The sequence below is a fragment of the Haemorhous mexicanus genome, chromosome 3 (genome assembly GCF_027477595.1).
Source record: "Haemorhous mexicanus isolate bHaeMex1 chromosome 3, bHaeMex1.pri, whole genome shotgun sequence".
Classification (NCBI taxonomy): domain Eukaryota; kingdom Metazoa; phylum Chordata; class Aves; order Passeriformes; family Fringillidae; genus Haemorhous; species Haemorhous mexicanus.
The window spans coordinates 93,107,701-93,132,661 of record NC_082343.1 but is presented as its reverse complement, the minus strand read 5'-3'; the positions used below and the strand labels follow the sequence as shown (position 1 = coordinate 93,132,661).

The window sequence follows — 24,961 nt, the reverse complement described above, 5'->3', positions numbered from 1 at the left end:
TTTTAACAGTATTTTGGACTGCAGCTGTGAACTGTTTTGTTGGGAAACTCCAGCTTTGCCTGTAGCTCTCATTGTAAACTTGAGTGAATAAAAATTATTGTGCAATCATCACTCCACTGAGAAAGCCTTTCTCTTAAAATACTGCTTATTAGAATAACTCAAGTATTCTAAGATATGTGGCTGATGTGTTGCTGGACTGAAATATCTGGTGTCAGTGCATGTTGATAAAATAGGATTTGTGGAGTGTGAAGAGTAACAGAGGCTTTCCTGTGTCTTTGAGAGACTATTAGAAATGCCATTCTGTGGTTCAACAGACCTTTCAGTGAAAGGTGTGTTGGTGGAGCTGTATTTTTGTTGCTTATTCCCCAGCCTCATATTCTCCTGTCACAGTTTCAGCATTTGGGCTTGTAAGAATAAATTAATGTTTGCAGGTTGCTGGAAATAGCTAGGAATATGACTTGATTCTGTGCTACTGAATGTGCCGTCAATATGTCAAATTGATTAAGAAGGTGTTACTTTCTTACTCCTGTTGAGGCAAAAAAGCATAATTTCATTGAAAATCTACTTCTCTGCTTCTGCTTTCACCCTCTGCTTCCAATTCTCATGGGAATTTAGGTAAAACTAATCCTTACTTGCACTATCATGTATAAAACACTTGAATATTACTAAGGAATTCCATATGTATTTGAAACAGATCTAAATGCTATGGAGCTATGTAGAGGCCACTACAAAAGTAAGGCCACTCTAAAAGCAATATTATTTTTCTCAATGTTCTATTTGTAAAAGGAGACACTTCCTTTGAAAAGGAAATCAGGATGAACTATTCTCCTCCTCCTTCCCTGTTAGAAGTTAAAATGTTTTCATGTCTTATTATGCATAAAACAAGACGGAAATCAAACATTATGCTCTCTACCTGTTAGAAAAAAAAAGATGGTCTTCAGGAAAAGAAAGTAAGTTCTGATGTTACAATCCATTTTCTGTATGGGTAAATGGATAGATATTCTATCTTTCAATTGCTTGTGATGCACTAAGAAACTTGTAGTTAAATTTCTTTAACCAGAAGAAAGGTACCTTGCATTTTCTAGATACTGGTTCTGGTTTCAGAAGTGTAATCTGAGAAAGGTCACAGCTGCTAAAGCTTGACCTTGGTGTAGTCTGCCATAGCAATGTTAACAATTCTAAGAACCACTGTAAGGAGTGATTCTCAGTAGTTATTAAAAGAGTCACCTCTTTTATTGGGAGGAGGAATAAATAGATTATCTTGTACAGTTTTGTCACAGTTGTCATCTTTTACAGCACCAACAAAGTGAACCTAAGGTTAAGAATTCAATAACTGCACCTCTCACCTTTACTTATTTGCTTACATGCATGAGAAAGTGACACTTGCATATATATTTTGCAAGGGTTTTGCAGACTAATTCCTGACATTTTTTTTTAACTGTGGATTGAGAATTATTGCTTTATAGAATCAAGAAATCTTCAATCCCACTTATGGATAATACTTACAAAGTTAGGATCTTTCTGTACTTAAGGTCTTTGAATACTTGATAGAAAGATCTTATTTAGCAAATAGGAATGAAATTATTAACAACTAGAAGAAAAAAATACCAGATTTTTGAAGCTTTTTAATGTGATAGCCAGCTTTAGAGAGTCTGATATGATAGTAGCTCTCATCTCATGGTTAAAGAAATTTTTACTCAAAGAGCAAGAGCTTTATGTAAATAAAAATAGAAATGGAATGTAAGGAAAACTAATGTTTTAATTTTTTAATAGGATTTCTTATGTCTAGTGGCTGACATTTGTATTGCTGATGGAGCAAAATATGAGGCACAGTGTTTATTACAGTTAGTAAATGCCTGCTCTGGGGAGTTTTACCTGGTTATAAAGATGCCCTTCGCTTGAAAAAAGGCTGCAAAGTTTGTGATAATCAAGCTAAACATGATGACTTCAGTATGATGAATATGTCTGAATGTGCACAGGATTATTACAATTCAAAATTTTTACAATGCTTGTGAAAATAAGCCTCTCTACATTTAATATAAATTATGGAAATTTGATGGTTACGTAAGTTCTTCCTTGGAAAGTTTTTCCAAAGCTGGCACTGGATTAGGCTAGTCCCTCTTCAGTACTCTGTAAGAAGCCTCTGGGACCTGGATTTCTTGGGGAAAAAAAATGAAGGTTGTTTTGAGTTTATATTTGAGATACTTTTTTGAACTACTAACATGTAGATTGCGTTATAATCACTTGTAGGAACAGCTTTGGGCAGTCTCTTCTCTGGCAAGTGTGGAAGATTCCTGGACTGGTGCTGCCCAGCCTAGTGGAGCATTGCTTGGGTGCTCAAAATCTTACAGTACTCTGAAATATTATTGTTTATACCTATCAATTTGTGCTAGCATGAGCGAGAGGTAGAGTGCATGATGCTGAATAAAATGTTGAGAAGGGATGAGGGTAGAAGGAAAGCAAGAATAAATCTGTGCTTTAAGAGTATTTTCCCCTGATGCATTGATTGGTTTTCTATCAAAGTAAAAGGAGAGTAATGGAATGGTTCTGAAGGTGTTTCAGAATGTTTTTTGTCTTATTCTTTAAATATTAAAAAAAAGAAGGATAAAGGTGTTTAAGAGACAGTACTCTCATCATCTAGATAAATACAAAAGCTTTTTATGTATGGCATGTAATTTTCAGCACTCAAGGCATATTAAATATTCTATGTGCAAAGTCAGTCATGTAGGGAGCATCAGAAATCCTTAAGCAGGACTCAAGAGGAGTAAATGCTGACATTTAAGGTGACAGAGCCCATCAAAGAGAATATGCAAACACAGGTGTGCAGTTGAGATTTACATCAATTTAGGAGATTAAAGTATTAAAATCTTACTAAAAATGAGTAATTACATCAATGATGCCTGACAGTTTCTGGCAGTAAAAGGCACTAACAGATTTAAAGATATTTAAACAGAAATTTGTGAATATTTTAAATTTTGTAGTCATTGAAGAAAATATTTTAATCTCAAAGTAAGTTCAGGATATGAAGGAATTATATAAAATAAATGGTTTTACAGGTGACTGATACTCCGACTTCAACTACAAAGCTGTTCTTGACATGGTCAGAAATATCTCCTTTGAAGCCCTCAGTCTGAGTTTTAGCCTTTTGTCTGCTTTGCCTCACTTAATTTTAAGTCTCCAAGACCTGCCACTTGTTCTTAGACATCAAATGGAAGATTTGTCCTTTTAGCATCTGCAGCTGTAGGTCTGTGATACATCTTATGCTGATTTGGAGCATCTAATGAACTTCTGGGTCCATTCCATTTGGTTCTTGTGAAAACTTGCCACAAAACCTGTTCAGGTTCAGCAGTCACACTTTCTCTCTCAGGGCATGGTCTTAGGGTCTACTCTGTTCAGGTGGACAAAATGTTCTGTGGTTACTTTCAAAGTGCTGTGTGTGTAGTGGTTTTCTTTTTTTTTTTTTGGTTTTTTTTTTTTTGTTTGTTTTGTTTTTTTTTTTGTTTTCCCTTCAACACTTTAAACACCATTTTGAAAATGACAGTAGTTCCATTTGCCTTGTCTGTGAAAATGTCACAGCTTTGCTTGCAAATTTCCCCACATCTGCATATTCAAGTCTCACAGTGGCGGTCATCATTCTGCTGCTTTACTTTCCTTTTAACTTTTTAAAAATAATGTTAAACCTAACATGTTTCTTCTTGTTCTATCCACTAGTTGAGAAGGGTAGGGCTTTTTTCCTGTTAAGTTTGTATGTTTTTTTCCTTCTCTTCGTACTTGCCTTCTGTCATTATACTTTCTTGTTTCTTCTTTAATTCTTTCTTTGTGTGGTATTTTGTCATCCTGTGAGTGTCCTTTGCCATTTTACAGCCTTCAATTTTTAGATCAGATTTTTCTTCTCTGCTCCCATTCTCTAGAGTTCTTGCAGTGCCTCATGGCATTTTCGTATGTGTTTTAATATACAAGTTAGGAACTGAAGTATTAAATTTTAGTTTGGTTGTGGAACTTGGCCTTAGACATCCTTCACTTTTGAGTTCAATTCTTCTACACATGACTTTTCCAATGGGTTTTGAACTGAGGTTATCGAAGATTCACTGGAACTGTTTGGTCATTTCCATGTGAAAGTGTATTCTGGTGACTTCAAGGGTGTTTGACACATTATGGCACCTGGTTTTTTTATGCCCCTGAGGTCTGTGCACTGTGATAAAGGCTGTGAATCAGCTTAACACATTTGGGATTTTTTGACACAGGTGCGTTGCTGCTTGTCTCGTGTTTTTTCCTAAGTACTATTGCATGCTTTGATTTGTTGCTACGCCTTTCTGGGAATTTAACTTAGATACTGGAATATAGAGTGGAGTAGAATGCAAAATTTAATTTTGAAATTATTTTTTGGTGTTATTCTGGTCATCATTTTGCATGTTCTGGTTTCTTTATCTTCAGACTGTTAGTACCTCTTTGTTGCTTCCAGGAGAAATGAAAATTAAGAGGCATTATCATGTCTTAATCTGTGGTGTAAGGATGTTGTGTAATTGGATTTATATTTCCTGCAATGCTTCTGTTCACTATTATCTTTCTGCATTGTGCAAAAGAAAAAAACTTCTAAGTGTAGTATATTTCATCTTGAATACATCTGTGTTGCTGTTTTCACTCCACAGAGCAGAAAAAAATCATGTTTAAATTGAACTTTTTTAATTCTGGATAGCCTCCTGAAAATTAAAAGATATTATGACCTTTCAAATAACTTCTAATTTAGATGCCTTATTTTTTGGGTAACAGCCAGTTATTGCAGAATCAGATGTCCTAATTTTTAGATGCTGTTATAGAGCACAGTATTTTAAGAAATGCTTTGGATCATAGTAATGGGGAAGGAATGGCAGATGGGAATAGTCAGATGGGGGAGCTAAAGGTCTTCAGTTCATCTGCAGGCATTTGAGTGGAAGGAATAAGAACTGCAAAATGAAATGGAAAAAGCAAAATGCATTAGCGATGGAATTTTTTTCCACAATAGCTCTTTGATGATGCAGTTGAAGTGCTTTTTTAGCTGCTTTAAGCAGTAGAAATTAAACTTCTTTAATTTCCATTTTTATGATCAGAGAAGTCCTATGAGAGACTTTCTGATATCACTATTATGCTTTCTTCAAAAACATTTGTCTTGTAGTAGGGCAGTTGTATAAATATTCGTAGTTCAGCTTCCTGAGAAAACGTTTTATGACTGCCTTTATTTGATACAGAAGATCCTAAAGTCAGATGTGGGTTAATGAGAAGGGAGACTGGTTTGTGTCCCTATTAAGGACAGATACATTTGAGAGAATACTCAATATCATGCCTAACCATTAAAGGGCTGTGACTATAACTATCCATTTTGGAACAGGTGTTTAATCCAGAATGTTCTTCTGGCTTTTCATTTCAGGGCCATCAAATAATATTTCTTCCTTTCCCAAACAGGATGGGGAAAAGTAGAAACTATCTGGAGTCTACACTACTGTGTGGAAACTTATGCCAAGATAAGACAATAACTATTCAAGTAGGCTATGGTTTACATTTGCTAAGGAAATAGTTCTGAATTGTATCTTTCTTTTCCACCACTTAAATCTTGTATTTGTCCCTTTGCTTGAAAACTAGTGATGCTTATCTTACAGCTGACAGCAAAAGTCATAAGGGATGCATGCCTAAGTGGGAAATGTGCCTTGCTGCCAAAAGGATGTATTCGGTCATTTAACTCCATGCTTAGAGTCATAACAGAAACAAAATTGAATGTGGAAAGGCTTAGGAGTGGGGTGGTTTTTTAAGTGCTAGAGTTTGTTAAATAAGACAGTGAAACATATACTATTAGTGCTTTAGCAAACATAGGGAGTTATTCTCACCTAAAAGTAGTTGGGTTGATTGCCAAGCAGCCTGGGTATTTTAGTGACCTAACATTTTGAGAGATGGGTAGATGGGATGAGGTTTGATTAAAATATTTGCTTAATAAGCTTAAATAAGCTTAAAATAAGTGCTAATACTCTCTCACAGACTTTTAAAATAAAGCTTTAAAAATTATTTTTATTTTAGAAAAACTATTTTATTTTTTTGGTGCACTGGCAGGATGTATGGGGGCTTTACTCTTCTCTAATGGATCCTTGAGCTGTAAGCATTACTTTATTATTAGTTATGGAGAAAACTGGTGCATTTTGCTGCAGTAATTCTAGTTGCATGTATTTATTTGCACATCTGGTGTTGGTGATATTCTATGAAATTGTAGAATTGAGTAATAGATGTGATTAAAGAATAGATAGCTACTGAGGATGTCCTTTTTCACCTTCATAAACTTAATGAACAACAGTTTGTAAATGATGCAAAATGCTAATTAAAATTTTAATTTGGCAATCATCTCAGTTTGATTAGAAGCAGATGCTGATTATCTGCAGAAATCTAAATGGACCCTTAGAAGGTCTTCCTTATTGCTTAAAATTGACTTGTGGAAGTAAAGTCAAACTACACCACAAAATGTGCAGTTACTTAGGCCCCTTTAGAGCACTGGGGCACTGTGATTCTTACTAAATGGCTTTGTTTGATTCATCATTTGAGTTAAACAGGAACTTTACAGTCCACTGTAAGGCTGAATCCTTCTGCCCTAGGTACTATATATGCTCTTTCTGGGTGAAGTACATCTCTGACTGCTTTGAAAAAGTTATGTGCTTTGAAATAAAAGTTGCAGAAAAGGCTGTGGTAAGGATACGATGAATAAAAACGTTCTTCCTCTTAATCTAGCTGAAAGCAGCTAGACAACATTTGGAATACAGGCTGAATCCTGAGGCAGATGTTCTGCTGTAACTCTGGGTTTCTAAAGTAAAATTGAAATGGCAGCTGTGCCAAAAATGTAGTGGAAAATAGGATTTGGTACACCAGGCTCTTCAGCTTAAGGAGAAGAGGTGGAAAGGGGAACCACGCTACTTGTGTGATTATGTGCTCTAGCACTCAGTAGTTGAGCAGGTCATACTTGACTGCCATTTATCTAAAGGCTTGGAAAAGGTAAAAAACCAGCAAATCCTAACCACATCCTTATAGATTTTCAGTTCTTAGCAGTTGGTAATTTTGGATTCTTGGAAGAAACAGACAAGCAGAAAGGTGTCATCAAGTGTCTTCTCTTTTTCTATAAATATTTTAGAGATTCTTTTGGGAAATGAGAAAAGAGAAAATTGGGAAATCAATAGTGTATTTTAAAAAATTATACCCATGTGTTGTACATGAAGAAATTTTTTTTGAATAATCAAGGTCTTAAGTTCTTTTGTAGTGGTTAAAGTTCATAATGTTTGAAAAATGAATTAATTTTTTTACATGGCAGTGAATGCAGTAGCTTTGGAGATGTTTATATTGTTCCTTAATACAGCAGCATAAAAGCTGATAGGATGGTTTCTGCAGGATGTAATTACTCTGCAAGTAGAATTTACTAGCTGCTGTTTGGGATAAGCTTCAGAAAATGGTCTGCCAACTTTGAAACACTCTTCCTGGCTAATCCTGTGATTGAATCTAGAGGAACATTTGTTAACAAGTTTCTTTAAAATTGCATCTCATGTTACTCTCCAGATTTTTAAATGAAAGAAAACTTGTTGATATATTTATCAGAAGAGTCTTCTGTTAGCTCTACTGTCATGTGTGACTCCAACTTGTAGGTGTTAGTGTTTCTAGGTAATTCTGTAGTAATTGTTTTGTTCAGCTTTCCTTTAAATGCATATTGGGAAATGTTTGTCAGGAATGTAGGAGACTGAACCTGTATCACTGAGTTTCTCTGACATTGTGGTAACCATGAATGAGCTGCATAGTGAGGCAGATCATAAAATGTTCTTTCTGTTCCCACTCTTGACTCTAAAAAAAAGCCCAAACAATGTTTCAATTGATGGATAAGAAAAGATAATTCCTAGTGCTTCCCTTTATATTTTTAGGTATGCCAGCAAGCTGAACCTCAGCTAAGATATAATGTTGTGGTATTTTGGAAGATAAAATTTTCTTCTTAATTTGTGTTTGGCCAAAATGAAATTGATAATCATCAGATTTGTGAATGACAGATTTATAAGCCTCTGGAATGTTTTCTTTAAGGCTCTTCATCCTTTTAATTGGTAGGAGAGCTGGGAATGGTATCCTTTGCTAATCAAGCAGTTCATTAACTGGCTGATTACACTTTATATTCTCAAATTTAATGGTATCTAGGTTAATACTTTGGTATTCTAGTGCTAACTTAGTTTGTAGTGTGATGTGTGGCAATGGAGAAGATTGATTAGGAAATTATTATTTTTTCTGCTTCATGCCTAGAGTTGCAATTCAGCAAAGTACAGATTGACAACACTTGTGTTTGGAAAGGGTGTTGTGCCACTTGAGTGCCAGGTGCTTTGTAACTAAAAGCAAATTTTAGGAACTTCACTTTCTAAGGACACCAGTGGCATGTGCACATAAATACCTGAAGCTGAGTCTTGGAAAAGGAAAGGACTTTGTGCATGGAGTTCTTGTTCCTTACTGGGAGACTTAGTGTTGCACATATGTAGCAGTATAATGTGTGCATGCATCTTCCTCTCTTCATTAAAACAGAGTAGTGGTATCAAATTTATTTTGAAGTTTTTGGACTGCCTCACTGACTGTGTTTGTTTAACCAAGCCCTGCATATTAAATTATTCATATTTTAATCTAAATTTATGTGTCTTTGTGTTTCCAGGACAGTTCTGTGATTAAAAGTCAATGAATAAACTGCCTGTGGAAAGCAAGAAAACTAGAAATAATGGAACTAGTCCTGAGTACTTGCTTCTTTCCCTTCCTCTCTTTTTCTGTCTTTATTTTTCCTGAGTCTCAGGAATTTGCAATGAATTGTTGAATTGTTTCAAGCTATGCTAGCTGATCTGTGTCACTGAAAAGGGAAGACCCTTGTCCTGGTGTTCTTTGCTTGTGCAAAGCAAAGTCTGACACAGCTTACTAAACTGGCTATGGAAGAACAAGGCAAAACTAGTGAATTCTTTTCTGTGAGGTGAGTTCAATCAGTTCTGTGGGGGAGGTCAGATGATGACCAGTTGAGACCCTCAGAAGGACTCTTTTTTTTTTTTTTCTTAATATTTTGATCAACAGTGTTTTATCTGGTGAAGATCACCGAGTTCTGACAGAAGTTAAGCAGCCTGTTTATCCTTCTAATCTCTGTTAGAATCCTAAAAGTGGTATTTAATTATATCTAATTTTTTCAATGTTTTAATTTTTTAATTTTTTCCAGATGCTATTTTAGGATGAAACTATTAAATATGCAAACTGTAGTACTCTTATTTAAATAATTAAAAACCCCAAAAACAACAGTAAAAAAGAAGCTTTTCTAGCTTCTGTGAACTAAGAAAAATTGGGATACATGTTTCATGATACAGCAATACAGGCATGGCCTAACTGAAAGCTTGAGTCTGACTTTAGACTGTGAGTAGTGTATTTCTTTGCACTGTGCCTTCAGTCAGTCTGATGTGAAAATGGTGACATCATGAATGCCAATGGAAGGTTATTTTTCATGTTTCAGTCTTTAGGGAAGCCAGTTTTATTTTTGAATGCATTGTGGAGTCATTTTCCAGCTTTAGGTAGGGGCTAGGATTATCGTTGTTTCTTCTTCCTCTTTATTACCTGAAAACATGAAGGCAGTGTCAATTTGGTGAAAAGGCAAGGAACAAAGTGGTTGTGGGGCTGCTGAATGTTTGCCTAACCTATAAGATATTTGAGCCTTTAAGTAGTAAATTATTTAACATCTTTGTGTGTATCATTTATGTATATAATAAATAGTGCTTTGCAACAATATTTGTGTTAGTTTAAAAAACTAAATTTCGGATAAAACTGTATTTTTGCTCATGCTGTCCACAGTCTTATCTAAATCTTTAATCATGGCCCATAAACCTGTTTTCTGTGAGGGTTCACCAGAATCACTTTTACCCCAACAATGTTAAATTGTTTGCTAGTGACATGCAGGAAAATCTAAAATGACTGTCACTGTATCTGTATAAAATTGATATGCTCAAATTACTAATAAAAAAGGATATTGACAGCTTGTGAAATTTGGAATAAATCCCCCTTGAAATAAAGTCTAATTCTGAAAAAAACGGTTTTGTTGATGAAATTAAGCTAATTTGTTTTGGAAGAAAAAATAAAGAAGGAATCCTTGTCTTTTCCTCTTCTAGTTCTCCCCTCAATATTGCTGGCCTGTCTGTAAAACAGTTTCTGGACTCCTTTAATATCTCTCTGGAAAAAACCTCTGCTCTGTCCTTGGCTTAGTTTGTTTGGTGGAGTTATTTTTAGTAAGATACACTAGAAGAGATAGTGGAATTGTAACCACCATTGCTATATACCGTGTTGTACTGTTTTTATTTGGTCAGTGTATTTACACAGTCAGTGAGGGTTTGGAATGACACGGTGGACAGGCTCTCCGAAGGGATTTCTACTAAGAATGCATAAAATTGTTACATTTGAAAATGGAAGCCACTATTTTGGAATTAAAATGAAAACTTAGGTCTCTGGTAGGTGAAAGGCAGGCTGCAGGCTGATGCAGTGACTTAGATTTATGTTTACTTAGACAAGAAATAGATCATCTGGAAGGAATAATGGAGTTTTGGTACCTCTGTGTGAAATTTGTATATAGTTTCAATGTCTCATGAAAAGCAGGAATTTTTCAAAGTCTAACAAGAATAAGATTGTTAATGAGAGTATTTTATAGAAAGTATTTTCTCATTTCATTTACAGAAACACATTTAATTGTTCTGATACAGCTCCTTCGTTAAAGAAGAACGCTTTCTTTACAGGCTGCTGAGCTTTACATTTTTACATGCAGAAATATAATGCTGTGTATTTCCTTTCTATTCAGAGCTGCATTCTTCTGCCTTGCTGGCGTCTTTATTATTTTTTAAAGCTGGTTTTCCTGGGAGAGTACTACAGATTGCATCAAGATGCAGAAAGGGTAACCATAAGCCTTCTCAACCTTGCTGCCTGGGCTATTTCATATGCATATATCAAATCACTGTTTTTCACTAAGCTACTTGTCCAAGTTTGAAATTGAGTGGTCCTTCCTATGACTTCCAAGAGAAGCAGGTTTTTGTTTGTTTGTTTGTTTGTTTGTTTGTTTGTTTTCTTGGGTTTTTCAATTGAGAAGGAAAAAATGTTTTGTTGAAATGCCCATGTAACTGTATATCAGTGTTGGTCAACAAATTAGGTATTCTGCTCCATTCAGAGAATAAAACTCCTTAAGCATATCCCTCCCATGGAGAGGAAGGATATTGGGTGACTTTTATCTTGCATTTGGAGTCTGCACATCTATTGCGTGTGATGGCCTGGGCTTGGTTCCTGATGGTCTCTAAAAACCACCTTGACTGCAGCCTGGTATCAGCTCACTGTAGGTGTTGGAGCACACATCCAGTTCATGAGAGCAGTGTCACACAGCGGGCTATGTTTTGGTGTCACTTCTGTCTCTCTGTGTTTTGAGAAGGTATTCTGCCTTCCTTAACGTTTAAAACCCTTTCAGTCAGGGACTACTGCCATTATACTTCATCAGCAGCATGTTATGCAAATGGATGTGGATTTGGGTGCCACAGTACAAGAAAGATACAAAGTTATTATGGAGTGTCCGAGGGATGGCCATGAGGATGGTGAAAGTCTGGAGGTGAAGCCCTATGAGGAGTGGCTGAGGTCACTTGGTGTGTTCAGCCCAGATGAGACTGAGGGGAGACCTCACTGGGGGCTGCAACTTCCTCCTCAGGGGAGGAGGAGGGGCAGACCCTGATCTCTTCTCTGTGGTGACAGTGACAGGACCCAAGGGAATGGCCTGAAGCTGTTTAGGAGTTTTAGGGTGGATATCACAAAAAGGTTCTTCACCCAGAGGTGGTTGGGCAGCTGGAACAGCTCCCCAGGGCAGTGGTCACAGCACAGCCTGACAGAGCTCAGGAAGTGTCTGGACAATGCTCTCAGGTACACGGGGTGACTCTTGGGGGGTCCTGTGCAGGGCCAGGAGGTGAATTTCACAATCCTGATGGGTCCCTTCCCCCTAGGCATATACTATGTTTCCATGATGTGTATTTATGTATATGCACTATTGAAGTGTTTTTATTAGGGAATATAACATTGTGATTTTCAAGTACTTCAAGTTAAATTTGAGCATTGCTGCTTTACTCACTTGTTCCAAGAACTGTAAAAGCACTAACACTTAAAGAACAATAAAGTTACCGTTGTTCTCACTCCTTAGAAAAAGGCAAGTTAAATTCCTGAATATAAGATTAAATATAGTTTTGTTAAATCTGTGTTTAAAAATAAACTTAAACTATTCTTTTTGTTAAAATCTGATGAAGTCCTTACTAACTCCCATTTATTCATCTTGCTTTGTTTTAATGCCTATCTAGAGACAAGCAAAGATTGTCACAAATTTTATTTTACAGAAGCTGACTTCTAAAAAGTGTGTTTTACAGTTCTTGTTAATTCTTAAAATTATTGTAGTTTAAAATCTGCCCTTCTACTTCAGAGGTAAGGTTGCTTAACATTATTGACCACTAATGTTTTGCTGGTTTCTGGTTAATTAATTATTAGTGATCACTTACTGAATATGTAGCTCTTTTTCTCTTTTCAACTAAACTGATAATACTACAAGTTAAGTAATATTTTAGATCATGCTGATAAAATAAAGAAGCCTTTATCCTAAAGTATTTTAACAATTTTAAAATAAATTCTTAATTTTAGATTGGTGAAGATCTGAAAAATCAATTGGCTAATGAGCTGAGTGTGTCAACTCCTGGTTTCAGTCTGCCTAAAGTAAAAGAGCAAATGTTCTATAAGGTAAGTAAAAAATTGCTGAGTCCCACAGATCTGCATTCATTTTCTCTCAGTTAAATGCAAAGTTACTAATTTTAAGCTTACCTAATAGCCACAGTAAATCCAAAAGACTAAAAGTATCTAAAAGACTAATGAGAGTTCCTCTACTTCATGTGAGTATAAGGGTGGGACTGGGAAAATGAAGGAAGCTTCAAACTACTAATAATGTCTTGTGTCCTCTTCTGCCATCCCTTACTTTTGCCACAAAAATGATCTTAAGTTTTTACGTTTCCCAGACAAATGACTTAATTTACCTGGCTGTCAGATGGTTCAGGATGGAGACATTGTCAAACATCTGTTGCTGAAATTAGGTTTGGTCTGATTGTATTAGTCAGAAATTCGTTTTGCAAGAGAGCAAGGGGAGAAGGAAAAATTTGTAATGTGGCCCAGTGATTCTTTGGAGTGAAGCTGGTTGGGTTCCAGATCTGCTTGCAAAACCTTTTGTACGTAGCCTATGTGAATCAAATATTTCCAGATGTTAGAAACAGAAATCCATTTTCAAGTATCAAATCACTAAGTGATGCAAAGCTACATAATTGGATCAATACTTTAGACACAAACTTTGAAGTACCTTATTTTGCCTAGTTGCATGACTTTCTGAAGGCAAGCAATATTTTCCCACCAAAATAATGATTAGCTATTCCTAAGTCAAAATTTAATTTCACAGGCTTTTGAGTTTTGTCTGTAGACAATATTAAAAGTCAGAAAATGACTTAAAGCTTTACTGGTGCATCTTGAATCTTAGGGCTGTAAACATTGTTACTGTGTTATTTTGCTATTCCACAATGTGGGTTTTTCTTCCTTCTCAGGTTGGACTTGCAGATGCTGTGGATTTATTTAGAGCCAGAAGAGTATTTATTAAAGATGGCTTTGCCTTTGTGCCATTTAAGGAGATTGATGTGATTGTTTTGAATAACTACAGGACAAAATTGTCTAAAGCACTGGCGGTAAGTCAGATGAAGTCAGATTTTCACAACTCGTGTGGTATTGCTTGGTGACACTCCTGGACAATAGCCTTTTTGGGGTTATAATGTATATGCTTCCATCTGGAGAATACCAGAAACCTTACTACAAGTACTGGCAGCACTAAAAAACGTTCATTGTGAGCTGTGTCCATTAATTTCAAATGGTATTTAGCATATAATGTGAATTCTAGAGAAATTTGTGCTAGAGGATTTTAGCAATTGTTTCGCACAGAGATAGTGACATGCCCTTTCATTCAGCATGTTAGCTCTATGCACACAACTGTTTTTTCTGCTAGTGTCTAACTTTTCTCCCACAACATTTTGCAACAGTTTTTTGTAGGAACAAGTGAAATAGTTGTGCATTTTTACTCTCTGTTCCATTGGTTAGGACTGAGATTAGCTCACTTGGTTAGAGCATGGTGCAAATAATGCCAAGGTCATGAGATCAGTCTGTGTACAGGTCACACACCTAAGAGTTGGGCTTTGAGGTCCTTGTAGGTCCCTTTTAACACTGGATATTCTATGAATTCAAATGAGGATAAGCCAGAATATGTTAGGCAAAGGTAAAATTTTTGTTGCATGAACATTTGAGTTGTCATATCTAGTTAGGACATCTGTGGTAAACACTGTATGTGAATGTCCTTCTGTTAGTAATTTGGTGATCAGTTCAGGAATTGCTTGTCTACAATATCTCTGAGACTCTTCACAGGGTTTGAAAGGGGGTGATCATGTCTAATACACAGAATTTTAGTCATAGGAAATGCAGCATTGAATAACATGAAGACAGATTGGATTGTTTTTTGTGGTATTTTTCGGGGTCCCCCGTGGCAGGAAGGAAATTATGAATCTGACTCCCTGTTCTTAAAAGGCTAATTATTATTCTATTCTATTCTATTCTATTCTATTCTATTCTATTCTATTCTATTCTATTCTATTCTATTCTATTCTATTCTGTTCTATTCTGTTCTATTCTGTTCTATTCTATTCTATGATAGAATATTCTATTCTATAATATTCTACAGTAGAATATTCTATTCTATAATATTCTATAGTAGAATATTCTATTCTATAATATTATATTATTCTATATTAACGAATGCTATACTAAAACTGTACTAAAGAATAGAGAAAGGATAGGATACTTACAGAAGGCTTAACAAGATACTAATGAAAAAGGCGTGACTCTCGCCAGAGCCTTGACACAGCTGGCTGTGATTGGTCATTAATTTAAAACAATTCACATGAAACCAATGAAACAATGACATAAACAATGGATAAACAATCTCCAAACCACATTCCAAAGCAGCAAAACACAGAAGAAGCAAATGAGATGATATTGTTTTCCTTTTTCTCTGCAGCTTCTCAGCTTCCCAGGAGAAGAAATCCTGGGCAAAGGATTTTTCAGAAAATATGATGGTGACACCTTTTCAAAAATGTTTTCAAAGCCTTGTGTTGTTATGTTACATTAATGCCAAAGCTGACCACAAACATTTAGTAAACAAACAGTGGGAAGCAAAAATGCATTCTTTTGTCAAATTAGAAAATTAGCATGCTGCAGTCTTATCAATTTTGAACATAACTGGAGTTTGTGGAATTATTTAATGTACAGTGAAAATTGTGATAGTTTTATGTGAACATTTTCATTAGAACTCTTTAGCAGAACTGCAACTAGAGATGCCTGTATTTGAGTTGATGCATAATGCTTTTGCTGAAAGCTGGTATCACTTGTGTGGCATTTAAAAAGAAAGAATGTATTCCACAGAAATGTAGCTAAATTTGCACATTATCTGCATCTATTCAAAATACTTTTGAGAAGCTCTGTGAATGTCTGAAATTTGTGTGTTGTGTGAATAGCTGAAAAGTCTGAAAAACAGCAAGAACTGCAGTGAGTAGGCCCTGACTTAGTGTGTGTGTTCTCAGATTTCTCCTCAAACTATCTTATATATTACTTATTTCACCTGGATTGCTTCCTTAAAGGCAGTAACTGCATTATAGGAAAGAAGTACTTCTTTATGTGATGCTTAGTAATCATGGTTTAGAAATTTGAGCAGTCCTGACCTAGGAAAACTATCTTCTACAGAATTGCTGTGTTAGAAGTTACTGTGGTGCTTCACATTAGTCTTGGTTTGCATTAGTCTTTTAATATATAAGCTTTGTTTATTTAAGTTCACGATATTTTCTACATAAGGGATAAAAGATTAGCGATTTCTGTCCTATCCCACAGCTCCTAATTGAACCTGATGGGTTTTGATTACTAATTTACTAATTTAAAAACTATTTTTAGTAAACTGTTTCAGCTAATTTTAGCCAGCACAGCGCGTGGCTGAGAGATGCTAGGGATATTATTGAGTCTTTGGAAATGAAGGCTGAAGTTCCAGCATGTTTTACTGAGGTCAGTCTGCTCTGTTACACCAGAGGCTTAATTGAAGTGTGATCCTTGGTAGCTGGATACTTAGTGCAGTTTTCACTGGAACAAAGCTATAAACATCAATTACATTTCAGTGGAAGTGTAGGAATGCACTTTTAAAGAAAGGATTATGTATCTGTAAATCCAGAGAATAATCTTAACAATTTTCCTTAGCCATATCTGGACTGAAGAGTCAGTAGTTATGACACAGTGGCACAATTCAAGTATTGTTTGTGAAAAGTAGTTGTTGAAATACTATTTGATCTAGGCCCAAGTTCTGCAAGTACAGCTGGTTTAGCTGTGCTTTTTTAGGACGTGGGTGCTTTTTTGTGTCCACTGCAAAAGAGCAATCAGCCAAGAGAAATGTGTTTCATTTCAGGCCCTGTGGTGATACAGAGGTCTTCATGACTTTGCACAGAAGTTGTGCATCATGGCCAGACTTAATTAAGAAGTAATAAAGCCTTGAACATCACCACCTGTTTTGTTGTTTAATTTTCTCATAATGAATATATCTGATAACATTACCACTTTGGTAAGCATTTACTTGTGTGTTCTTTTGGGAATATGTTTTAGTGGTTTTGCAACATCTGGGAGTTCACACTTTGTTCTCAGCACTTTCTAGTGGGGACAATCCTTGTATTAGAATTTGAGAATTTAGGACTGTAATGGTGTGATAATCTGAATTAGGCCCATGCTATTTCTGAAGAACGGGTTTGTAAAATTAGGTTAAAAAATTGTATCTTTTGTTAGATATTTTGATGTCCAGGCCCCAACTGTGGTGGTGAATGGAGCCACATCCAATTGGTGTCTGGTCACTAGTGGTGTTCCCCAGGGCTCAATATTGGGCCCAGTCCTGTTTGACATCTTTACTGATGATCTAGATGAGGGACTCGAGTATACTCTCAGTAAATTCATGAATGGCATCAAGGTGGGTTGGAGTGGGATCTGCTGGAATGTAGGAAGGCTCTGCAGATCTGGATCTGAGCAGGCTGGATAGATGGGTGGAGATGAGTGGTATGAGGTTCAACAAAGCCAAGTGCTGGATCCTACACTTGGCTCACAACATCCCCAGGCAGTGCCACAGGCTGGGGGCAGAGTGGCTGGAAAGCTGCCCTGCAGAAAAGCCCAGAAGGTGCTGGTTTACAGCCAGCTGAACATGATCCAGGATGTGCCCAAGTGGCCATGAAGGTCTTGGGCATCCTGGTTTGTATCAGCAGTAGTGTGGCCAGCAGGCCCAGGGTAGTGAGTGTCCCCCTGCACTCAGCGCTGGTGAGGTCACACCTCGAGTCCTCTGTCCAGTTCTGAGCCCCTCAATTCAAAATAGACATTGAGGTGTGTCCAGAGAAGGGCAACAGAGCTGGTGAAGAGTCTACAGCACAGGTCCCATGAGGAATGGCTGAAGGAGCTGGGGTTGTTTCACCTGGAGAAATGAAGCTCCGGGGAAACCTTATTGTTCTCTATAACTGCCTGAAAGGAGATTGTAGCAAGGTTGACCTCTGCTTCCAGGTGATTTGTGGCAGGACAAGAGGGCATAGCCTCAAGCTGCACCAGGGGAGGTCCAGGTTGGATAGCAGGAGGAATTTCTTCACTGAAGGAGGTTGTGGAGTCCCAGTCCCTGGAGGTGTTTGAGGGAAGACTGAACATGGCCCTTGGTGAGGTGGTGTTTGGTCATTGGTTAGACTTGATCATCTCACAGGTCTTTTCTAGCATCATTGATTCAGTGACTTTGGGCAATACTTCTGGTTTTCACAGTCTGCTGTATACTTCTAATGGACAAAATACCCTGGTTACAGATATTGGGGAGATGGTTTTTCAAGCATGTAGTTTCTTACAGCTCTCCTTAGTGGCACAATTTTTCAGTATTAAAGCACCATAGTTTTCCATTATGGGTTGTTTGTGCACTATTATTGTTTATTTATACTTGATCCGTGTTTTGCTTCATGGAGCTGATTTGGTGCTACTCTAAGTAGTCACGTGCACAGGTTTTTGGAAGGAGTTATGCCTATGCAGGAGTGATATTATGATGGCCTGTTCTGTCTTTTCCAAGGTGTTCTGAAATTGTACGTCTTATGGGAATGTGCTTGTGCTAAAGATGCTCTTCTTAGGTCTTCAAAGGATTGAATAATTTGGATGGTTGCCTAGGCTTGTTACATTGCTCACGACATTGCAGATGTATGTCACCATCCTGCATATTAGAGTGATTCTAGTTGGGGTTGTAAGGGAGGAATACAATGAGAGTGAATTGATGTGTTGACACTGAGCTTTGAAAGAACAGTAAATAATTCATAGCACTGACTTTTAAAAAAAGTTTTATGTTGACAGTGGCAGAAATTCAGTTCAGTCAGTTACACTTTAATCACTTACTAGTCAAGCCCATGAAGCATTCAGATGTTCTCTTTCATCATTTAAAAACAAGTTTGACATCCCAACTGTGGCTATTTCTTGAGGCTTTATAATAAGAGGAGTTGATATTAGTCAAGCCTTCTTGGCAGTTGCAAGTACAACTGAAGATGTTAATTTTATGTGTGAAATCAATACTGCAAAGGTCTTCTTTATGTATTCTCTGACCCATTTGATAGTAAATAATTTCCTTGTGCCATTAATGGTGATTAAATGTAAAGCTTAAACATTTTCTGTAACATGTGAGCTGTAATGTTAGCTCAACAATTGTTCTATAATGTAACACAATTTAAATTCATAGAAGTTTGCTTAATGTTTTATTCATGAGGGTTTCACTGCATTTACACTAACATGCAAAATTATGCATCTCATATTTGAGGAAAGTAGTTTTAAATTTTGATTTAGAAAAAATAATCAGAAGATTCAGCTTAGTGTCATGGCTCAGACACTAATCACAGACCTATATCAGAGCTGTATTGGACTCAGTACTGCATAAAAGAGAAACCTGAAGTAAGACAAAAAGGGGGAGAGGATGGAAGAAGCAGCCGACACATGGACGCAGGATGGAAGGAGGAACCCATGCAGAAGCAGGTGGAGAGTCCTGAAGGAATCACTGCCTCTGGAGAACCCATGCTTAAGCATTTTTGTTTTCCTGAAGGACTGCATCCCATGGGAGAAAGCCCATGGCAGAGCAGGGGGGATCCTGAGCAGGCAGGAGCTGTGGAGAGGAGCTGTTCTGGGCCGGTCACAGCTGCCCCTGCTGCCCTGGGGGAGCTGTGGGAATCTGGGGTGATGGGGCACAGTGCAGCTGATGGGAGAGGGAAGCAAAGGCCTTGCCTTGTTTGTCTCTGCTCCTCACTACCTCAATCTAATTGACAGTAAATTACATTTGTTTCCCTCACATTGAGTCTGTTTCACTTGCAGTGGTAATTGTTTATCAACTTCCCTGTCTTTATCTGTGATGGAATTTGGCCCTTGAGTTGGGGCTGTTCTTCTAATATTTTGTCATGAGGCTTGTGGTTCTGCTGAGGTTAGATACTGGAGGAAACGAGGCTCAGCACTCTGGTTCCAGCTCACACAGCCATGTTAGCTTCTCTGTTTCCTGGGCTCTTTCTCTGGAACAGCTCCCTGATAAATTCAAGATGTGGGGATCCTGGATACTGAAAAACCCAGCTCTGATTGGGATGCCTCCCAGTAGTCTTTGAATCAAATAGATTGAATCTTTGTTGTTTAACCTTAATTCAGAAAATGCTTTGTCCTAAAGTTTTAGTGGTTTTTGAACAATATATTTTAAAGCTGTAAGCTGATGCTTGAGAATGTGTAAATATTTCTGCTCTGTGAGTGCTTTTGTGGTGTGTTGAAGAGTTTATTTTACAAAGACTTGTAATTATCTATTCTAGCATAACTGAGCCATAGATTTATCATACTTGTTTTTAAATACTGCCCCTTTTTTGCCTAGCAATTGAAGTAATAACTTGGCTAGTCTCTGAATTACTGCAAAAAAGTTGCTTTTGTGAAAACTCTTTGTCAGAACATCATATAACGTCTTACTGTTTGTGAGTTAAAATATAACCTAGAAATAGCACTAATTGGCTCCATAAGAAATGGATTCCAGTATTAATACATACAATCTTGATAGAGCATTTTTCTTCCTAATTTAATACCAGCACTTTTTAACTTTGAATTATTATATTTTGTAATCTGAAAAAATGTCTACAAAAATGTCTACAAATAAAATTGCTGGGTTTTGAGAACTCACTGCAAAAGGAAGACCTCACTGGTGTTTTCTAATTTTGCATATTTTTTCTTGATTCTGTTCCTGATTTGGCATGTAATCTTTTAAACTGTTAGAAATGGGAATCAGATAAGTTGCATTACTAATATTTATAATGATTTGTCTTTTAAAATGAAATATTAGTCAAACACATATGCTATTTTGGTTGACTTATGCTATAGTTACAAAAACCTCCTATTCAGAAAAGTGTCAGTGTACGTAGCACCATCTGTGAAACATTTTCTTCCTGAAACACCTATATTTTTAAGCAGTAGAGCAGAAAGCTTTATGTGGTGGCATTAATGCTGAGAAAGTATGATTGATGATGGTCTTGTCACTTGAAATTCATTTCAGGTGTTGTGTTCCCAGTGTTAACTTATAGTAATTCACTGTAACATAAATGGATGATTTTTATAATATGCACATACAAGGTTAGTAAGGTAATAACTTAGGCAGTGTAAGGTAAAACGTGATTACAGTGACTTTGTCCTCTGAATCTTTCAGGTGAAGTTGGCAGTGAGAATTTTGCAGAGAAGCAGCTGATCTTGGTTTCTGAGTATTGCAAGGTCATTGTCTAAGGCACAGGTCAATTGAATAAAATGGTGATATTTTGAGTGGGAGAAATGATATTCAGGGAAATTATTTAGAGAGGGAGTGTGTGTGTATGTCAAGAGAAGACTGAAGCTTGTATGTCAACTTACTATGGACTTGCCTTTGTGGCTTTTTTTTGGCTGTTGTCCCATTGCTATTTTCTGAAATACATCCTTCAGTGTTTTATCTCCTATACTAATTGAAGTACATGTGTTCCTTCTAGAGACTACATAGATTGCTAGCATAAAGTAATTATAGATGATGTTAAAAGGCTAAATGAAATTTGGCTGTATTCAGTATTTTTCTCTTTATTTCTTCTCTTGTCTTCTTGCATCTTTCATACAGAGTTTAATAGTTTAAGTACAAAATTTGCAGCTTAAACAATTGATGCGGTCTCTACATAGTCCTGTCTAGTTTGATTTGTATGAAAATGCTTCAGTCTTCAAATCCACATTGATATTTCGTGATAGTCAAACTAACAAAACAAGATTTGCAGTATTTGAAGCATGTGGAAGGCTTGCCTAACTAAGTAAATTGTTCCCCAAATTTCAGAAAAAATTTGGAATTGAATATATTAGTTGCAAGTGCAATTTTATTTCTATGTTGTGTGGTAGATAACCTGAAAACTTGTCAGTTAATGTGGCACTATTAAATGTCATTTATTAATATGCTGGTAACAATAATTTGTGAATGATGCACTTTAGTCAGTGAGAAAGAACTGCAATGGCAAATGCAGTTGGTGAGTAAACAAAAGTCTGTATCTCAGGTTGACACTGTGTTACAAATTTGCATTTGTCCTGATTATTTTCTTATGGTGGCTTGTGAGCCACAGCCATTGGCCATGTGATAGCTGTAGCAGTATCTATCTGGAGTTAATTTCATCCACTGTGCTCTAGCTTAGCAAGTTTGTGGATCAGGCAAAAAGAAATGGATTGAATCACTAAAAATTGTGATGACTACCTCTCCAATTACATGATTTTTTTCCCCCCACACTTTTTGCAATAAAATATGGAGAATGGCTGTTCTCCTTAGCAAAGTGTTGTGATGTCCTTAGCCAAGGAATGTACATTGCACATGTGACATTAACATGTTCATTGCCTTTCCTACTAATGATAAAGATTGGCTGACCTTTGGGGAAGGGCTAAATTTTAAATCATTTTTTCAGTCAGAAGGAAAAATTGGAAATGACTGTCAGTAGATCAAAATCAGACTTGAAATAAATTGAACACCTGGTAGTCATCTCAGGTCTTGGCAGATTAACTTATAGAATCTTTTTAGAGGTTGGAGCACTCCTTAAAGCAGTGAGTGTCAGAGTAAAGTATGCACAAGTTTTACCTCAGCAATGCTTTTGCCAAGATATGTTTAAAAGAAGTTCTACTGTAAACTAATTTTAAAAAGCCCCACTAATTTTACTGATTACACAACTCAAGTGTTTTGAACTCTTTTAAGAAAAAAATAGCAATATGCTTTTTGAACTTACTGAATATTTATTTTCAGACTTTAAATATAAATGAAGTGAATATTTTTAGAAATGCTTGTCACTGTCAGTGTTGCTGCAGCTAATTTCTGAGTGGCCTCATTGTATGACTTTCCATTTTACTGCAGTTTCCCAAAGGATATTTTATCTGTTAATGTATTGCTTCTTCAGTTAATTGCTAATTTGCATACCTGTGCTATAGAGGAAGTGGACTTTTTTGGTAGTTCTTGTAAATGAAGGTTATTTTTCAGAATAACTTTTTCCTAATAATAGGAAAGCAGGGTATGTTTCAGAGGCTGTGTATTTGAACAGAATTTTTACAACAGAAAATATTCCTAAAATATTAGAAACATGATTTAATTAGCCTGCAGATATGAGCTAGAGTAGTTAAATTTGGCAGTGGAATCCTGCCCTGTCCCTTCCCAGCTGTGGCTTCATCTTGCACCTCTGGCTTGAAAAGAAGCAGGTCCCTGCTTGGGTGATGACTTGTCTCCAGGAAAGCATCAGGTGCCTCTGCACTGCCTGTGCCCTGCTGCCAGGCTCCTACTGGATCATCACTTTCCTTCTAGTGGCCATTGACCTCCCTGCCTTAGGAGTGTACTGCTGCATCCCTGGATGTTTGGACTGCAGGGATGTTTTAAAGTAGGGTAATCATTGATTTGGGGCTTCTTTTGATTGGATTTCCTGTTGGATTATTCCATAGATCCTGCATGAGTTATGTACATTTGGCAGTGTCAACATATATAAATGTTTTCTATCATCTTGTTGGTCTGATGGTATCTGTGTGAGGGAGGAGACAGTAAAGTACTATAATACAGATATTTTGTTGTAAAAATGGATTTTGGAAGCTGATGATGTATTTGGAAGTCTCCAGTTTTATGTGAAAATTTGTAAAATCTTGCATGTGCTCTGTGGATTTTTGCAGGGACACTGAATTAGCTGTACAGTGTCTGAGTTGTGGGAAGGCAGAAAATAAGGTGAGGTATCAGGGAAAAACAGTCCAATGAAGATATTCAGTTTCAGTTTACATGTTGCCTGAGAAAGATCTTTTTGGCTGTAATTCTTTTCTGTATTTATGTAAACAAGTTCCTTTTCATGTAAATACTAGTATTTCTCTGTTTGTGAGGATTGATGTTTAATTTAAATAATCTGTATTCTTGAATAAATATCAGAAAGCAAAGGTCTTTTTATTACCATCTGTTACATGTTAAGCAAAATGACTTGGTTTATTAATGACTGCAGCCTTTGCTATGTGTGTACACATTAAAAAAATGGATTAAATTTGGAAGTACTGCTTAGAGCTTTAAGTAAAAGAAAAACCAATGCATTTTCCTTGTTTTTTTTTGTAGCTACGATGGCAAAGTGAGGTGAAGGTTGTTCTGTTACCAGATTTCTTAATCCCAGTTATTATTTATGTTTCTTTTTACTCCATCCTTTTGATTTATAGACAGTAAAAATAAAATTTAAAAATGTGGAAATCCCAACACATTGCCTCCCAGCCTCTCTCTTTACAACTGAAGTGTGAACCAGGAGAATCTTCTTTGGGGATGGTGGAAATGTAGAATTACTTTTTTTCAGAGTGAGAAAAATGCCACCAGTTGTCAGAGTAAATGAATAAAACTATTAATCACTTCTTACTCCAGATGACAGGCTTTTAAAGTAATTTTTGGAGGAGGTGAGTCTCCCAGGCATTATTGTAGAATGCTAGGCATTTGACACCCCTTGTTGACAGAAAGCAAATACTTGTTTTTAAATAAACGTTGATGATAGCTCATATTGCATGAGCAAGTAAATAAACGAAATGTAATAGGGAAAAATAAAAGCTATGAATTATTTTAGCATATATTTAAATTAAAATCAGTCCCTTATTTTTCACAAACAATACATTTTGCTGTGTTAGACACTTTAATAAGTGTGATTTCAAAGGCAAATTACTCTATTTCTTTTGAAATATGATTCTAAAGTTTACTGAAATTCTTTCTCTAGATTGTTGCTACTGAACAAATATCTTGGGGTGAATCTGCTTTTAAAATTGGTATGTTCTCTGGTGTTACTGTCTAAGAAACAAAAGGCTTTGGAGAGCAGGCATCTTAGTTACCTTTTCTTTCTTCCCTGTCAGTGCCCATAGTTACCTTTTCTTTCTTCCCTGTCAGTGCTTTTATCACTTGTAGTACAACTAGCCACTTTTAGACTAACCAGTTTTAAATAGCAAATCCAGTTGGACTTTGGATCTTAAGTTATTTCAGAAGGAATGAGGAGGGGAGTGTAGTGTAGCACATCTGATGATGTGCTTTTGCCAAGATTTAGGCTGTGGAATAATACTTGATTTTCATGATTAGTGCCCTTTCTAGTGGAAAACTATTAGACACTTCTATTAATCTATATATATTTTTTAAATGTTATAGGATAATTGCCATTAGAGCCTGCAGTAAGAACAGAGATGATTGAACTAATAATTAGAGAGGCAATAATAAAAAATTCTTCAAGATACATGTTTTTCAAACCAGCAAGTTTAG

At 36.4% G+C, this 24,961-nt stretch overlaps 1 protein-coding gene across 1 annotated transcript in view; it reads left to right on the top strand.

Moving 5' to 3' along the window:
* PRIM2 (DNA primase subunit 2) overlaps positions 1 to 24,961 on the top strand; it is a 91,223-nt gene that overhangs the window by 9,631 nt on the left and 56,631 nt on the right. Inside the window, exons 5-6 of the mRNA XM_059842672.1 lie at positions 12,700 to 12,795; positions 13,641 to 13,778. Coding sequence (XP_059698655.1) covers positions 12,700 to 12,795; positions 13,641 to 13,778 — 234 coding nt within the window. The remainder of the gene's footprint in view (positions 1 to 12,699; positions 12,796 to 13,640; positions 13,779 to 24,961) is intronic.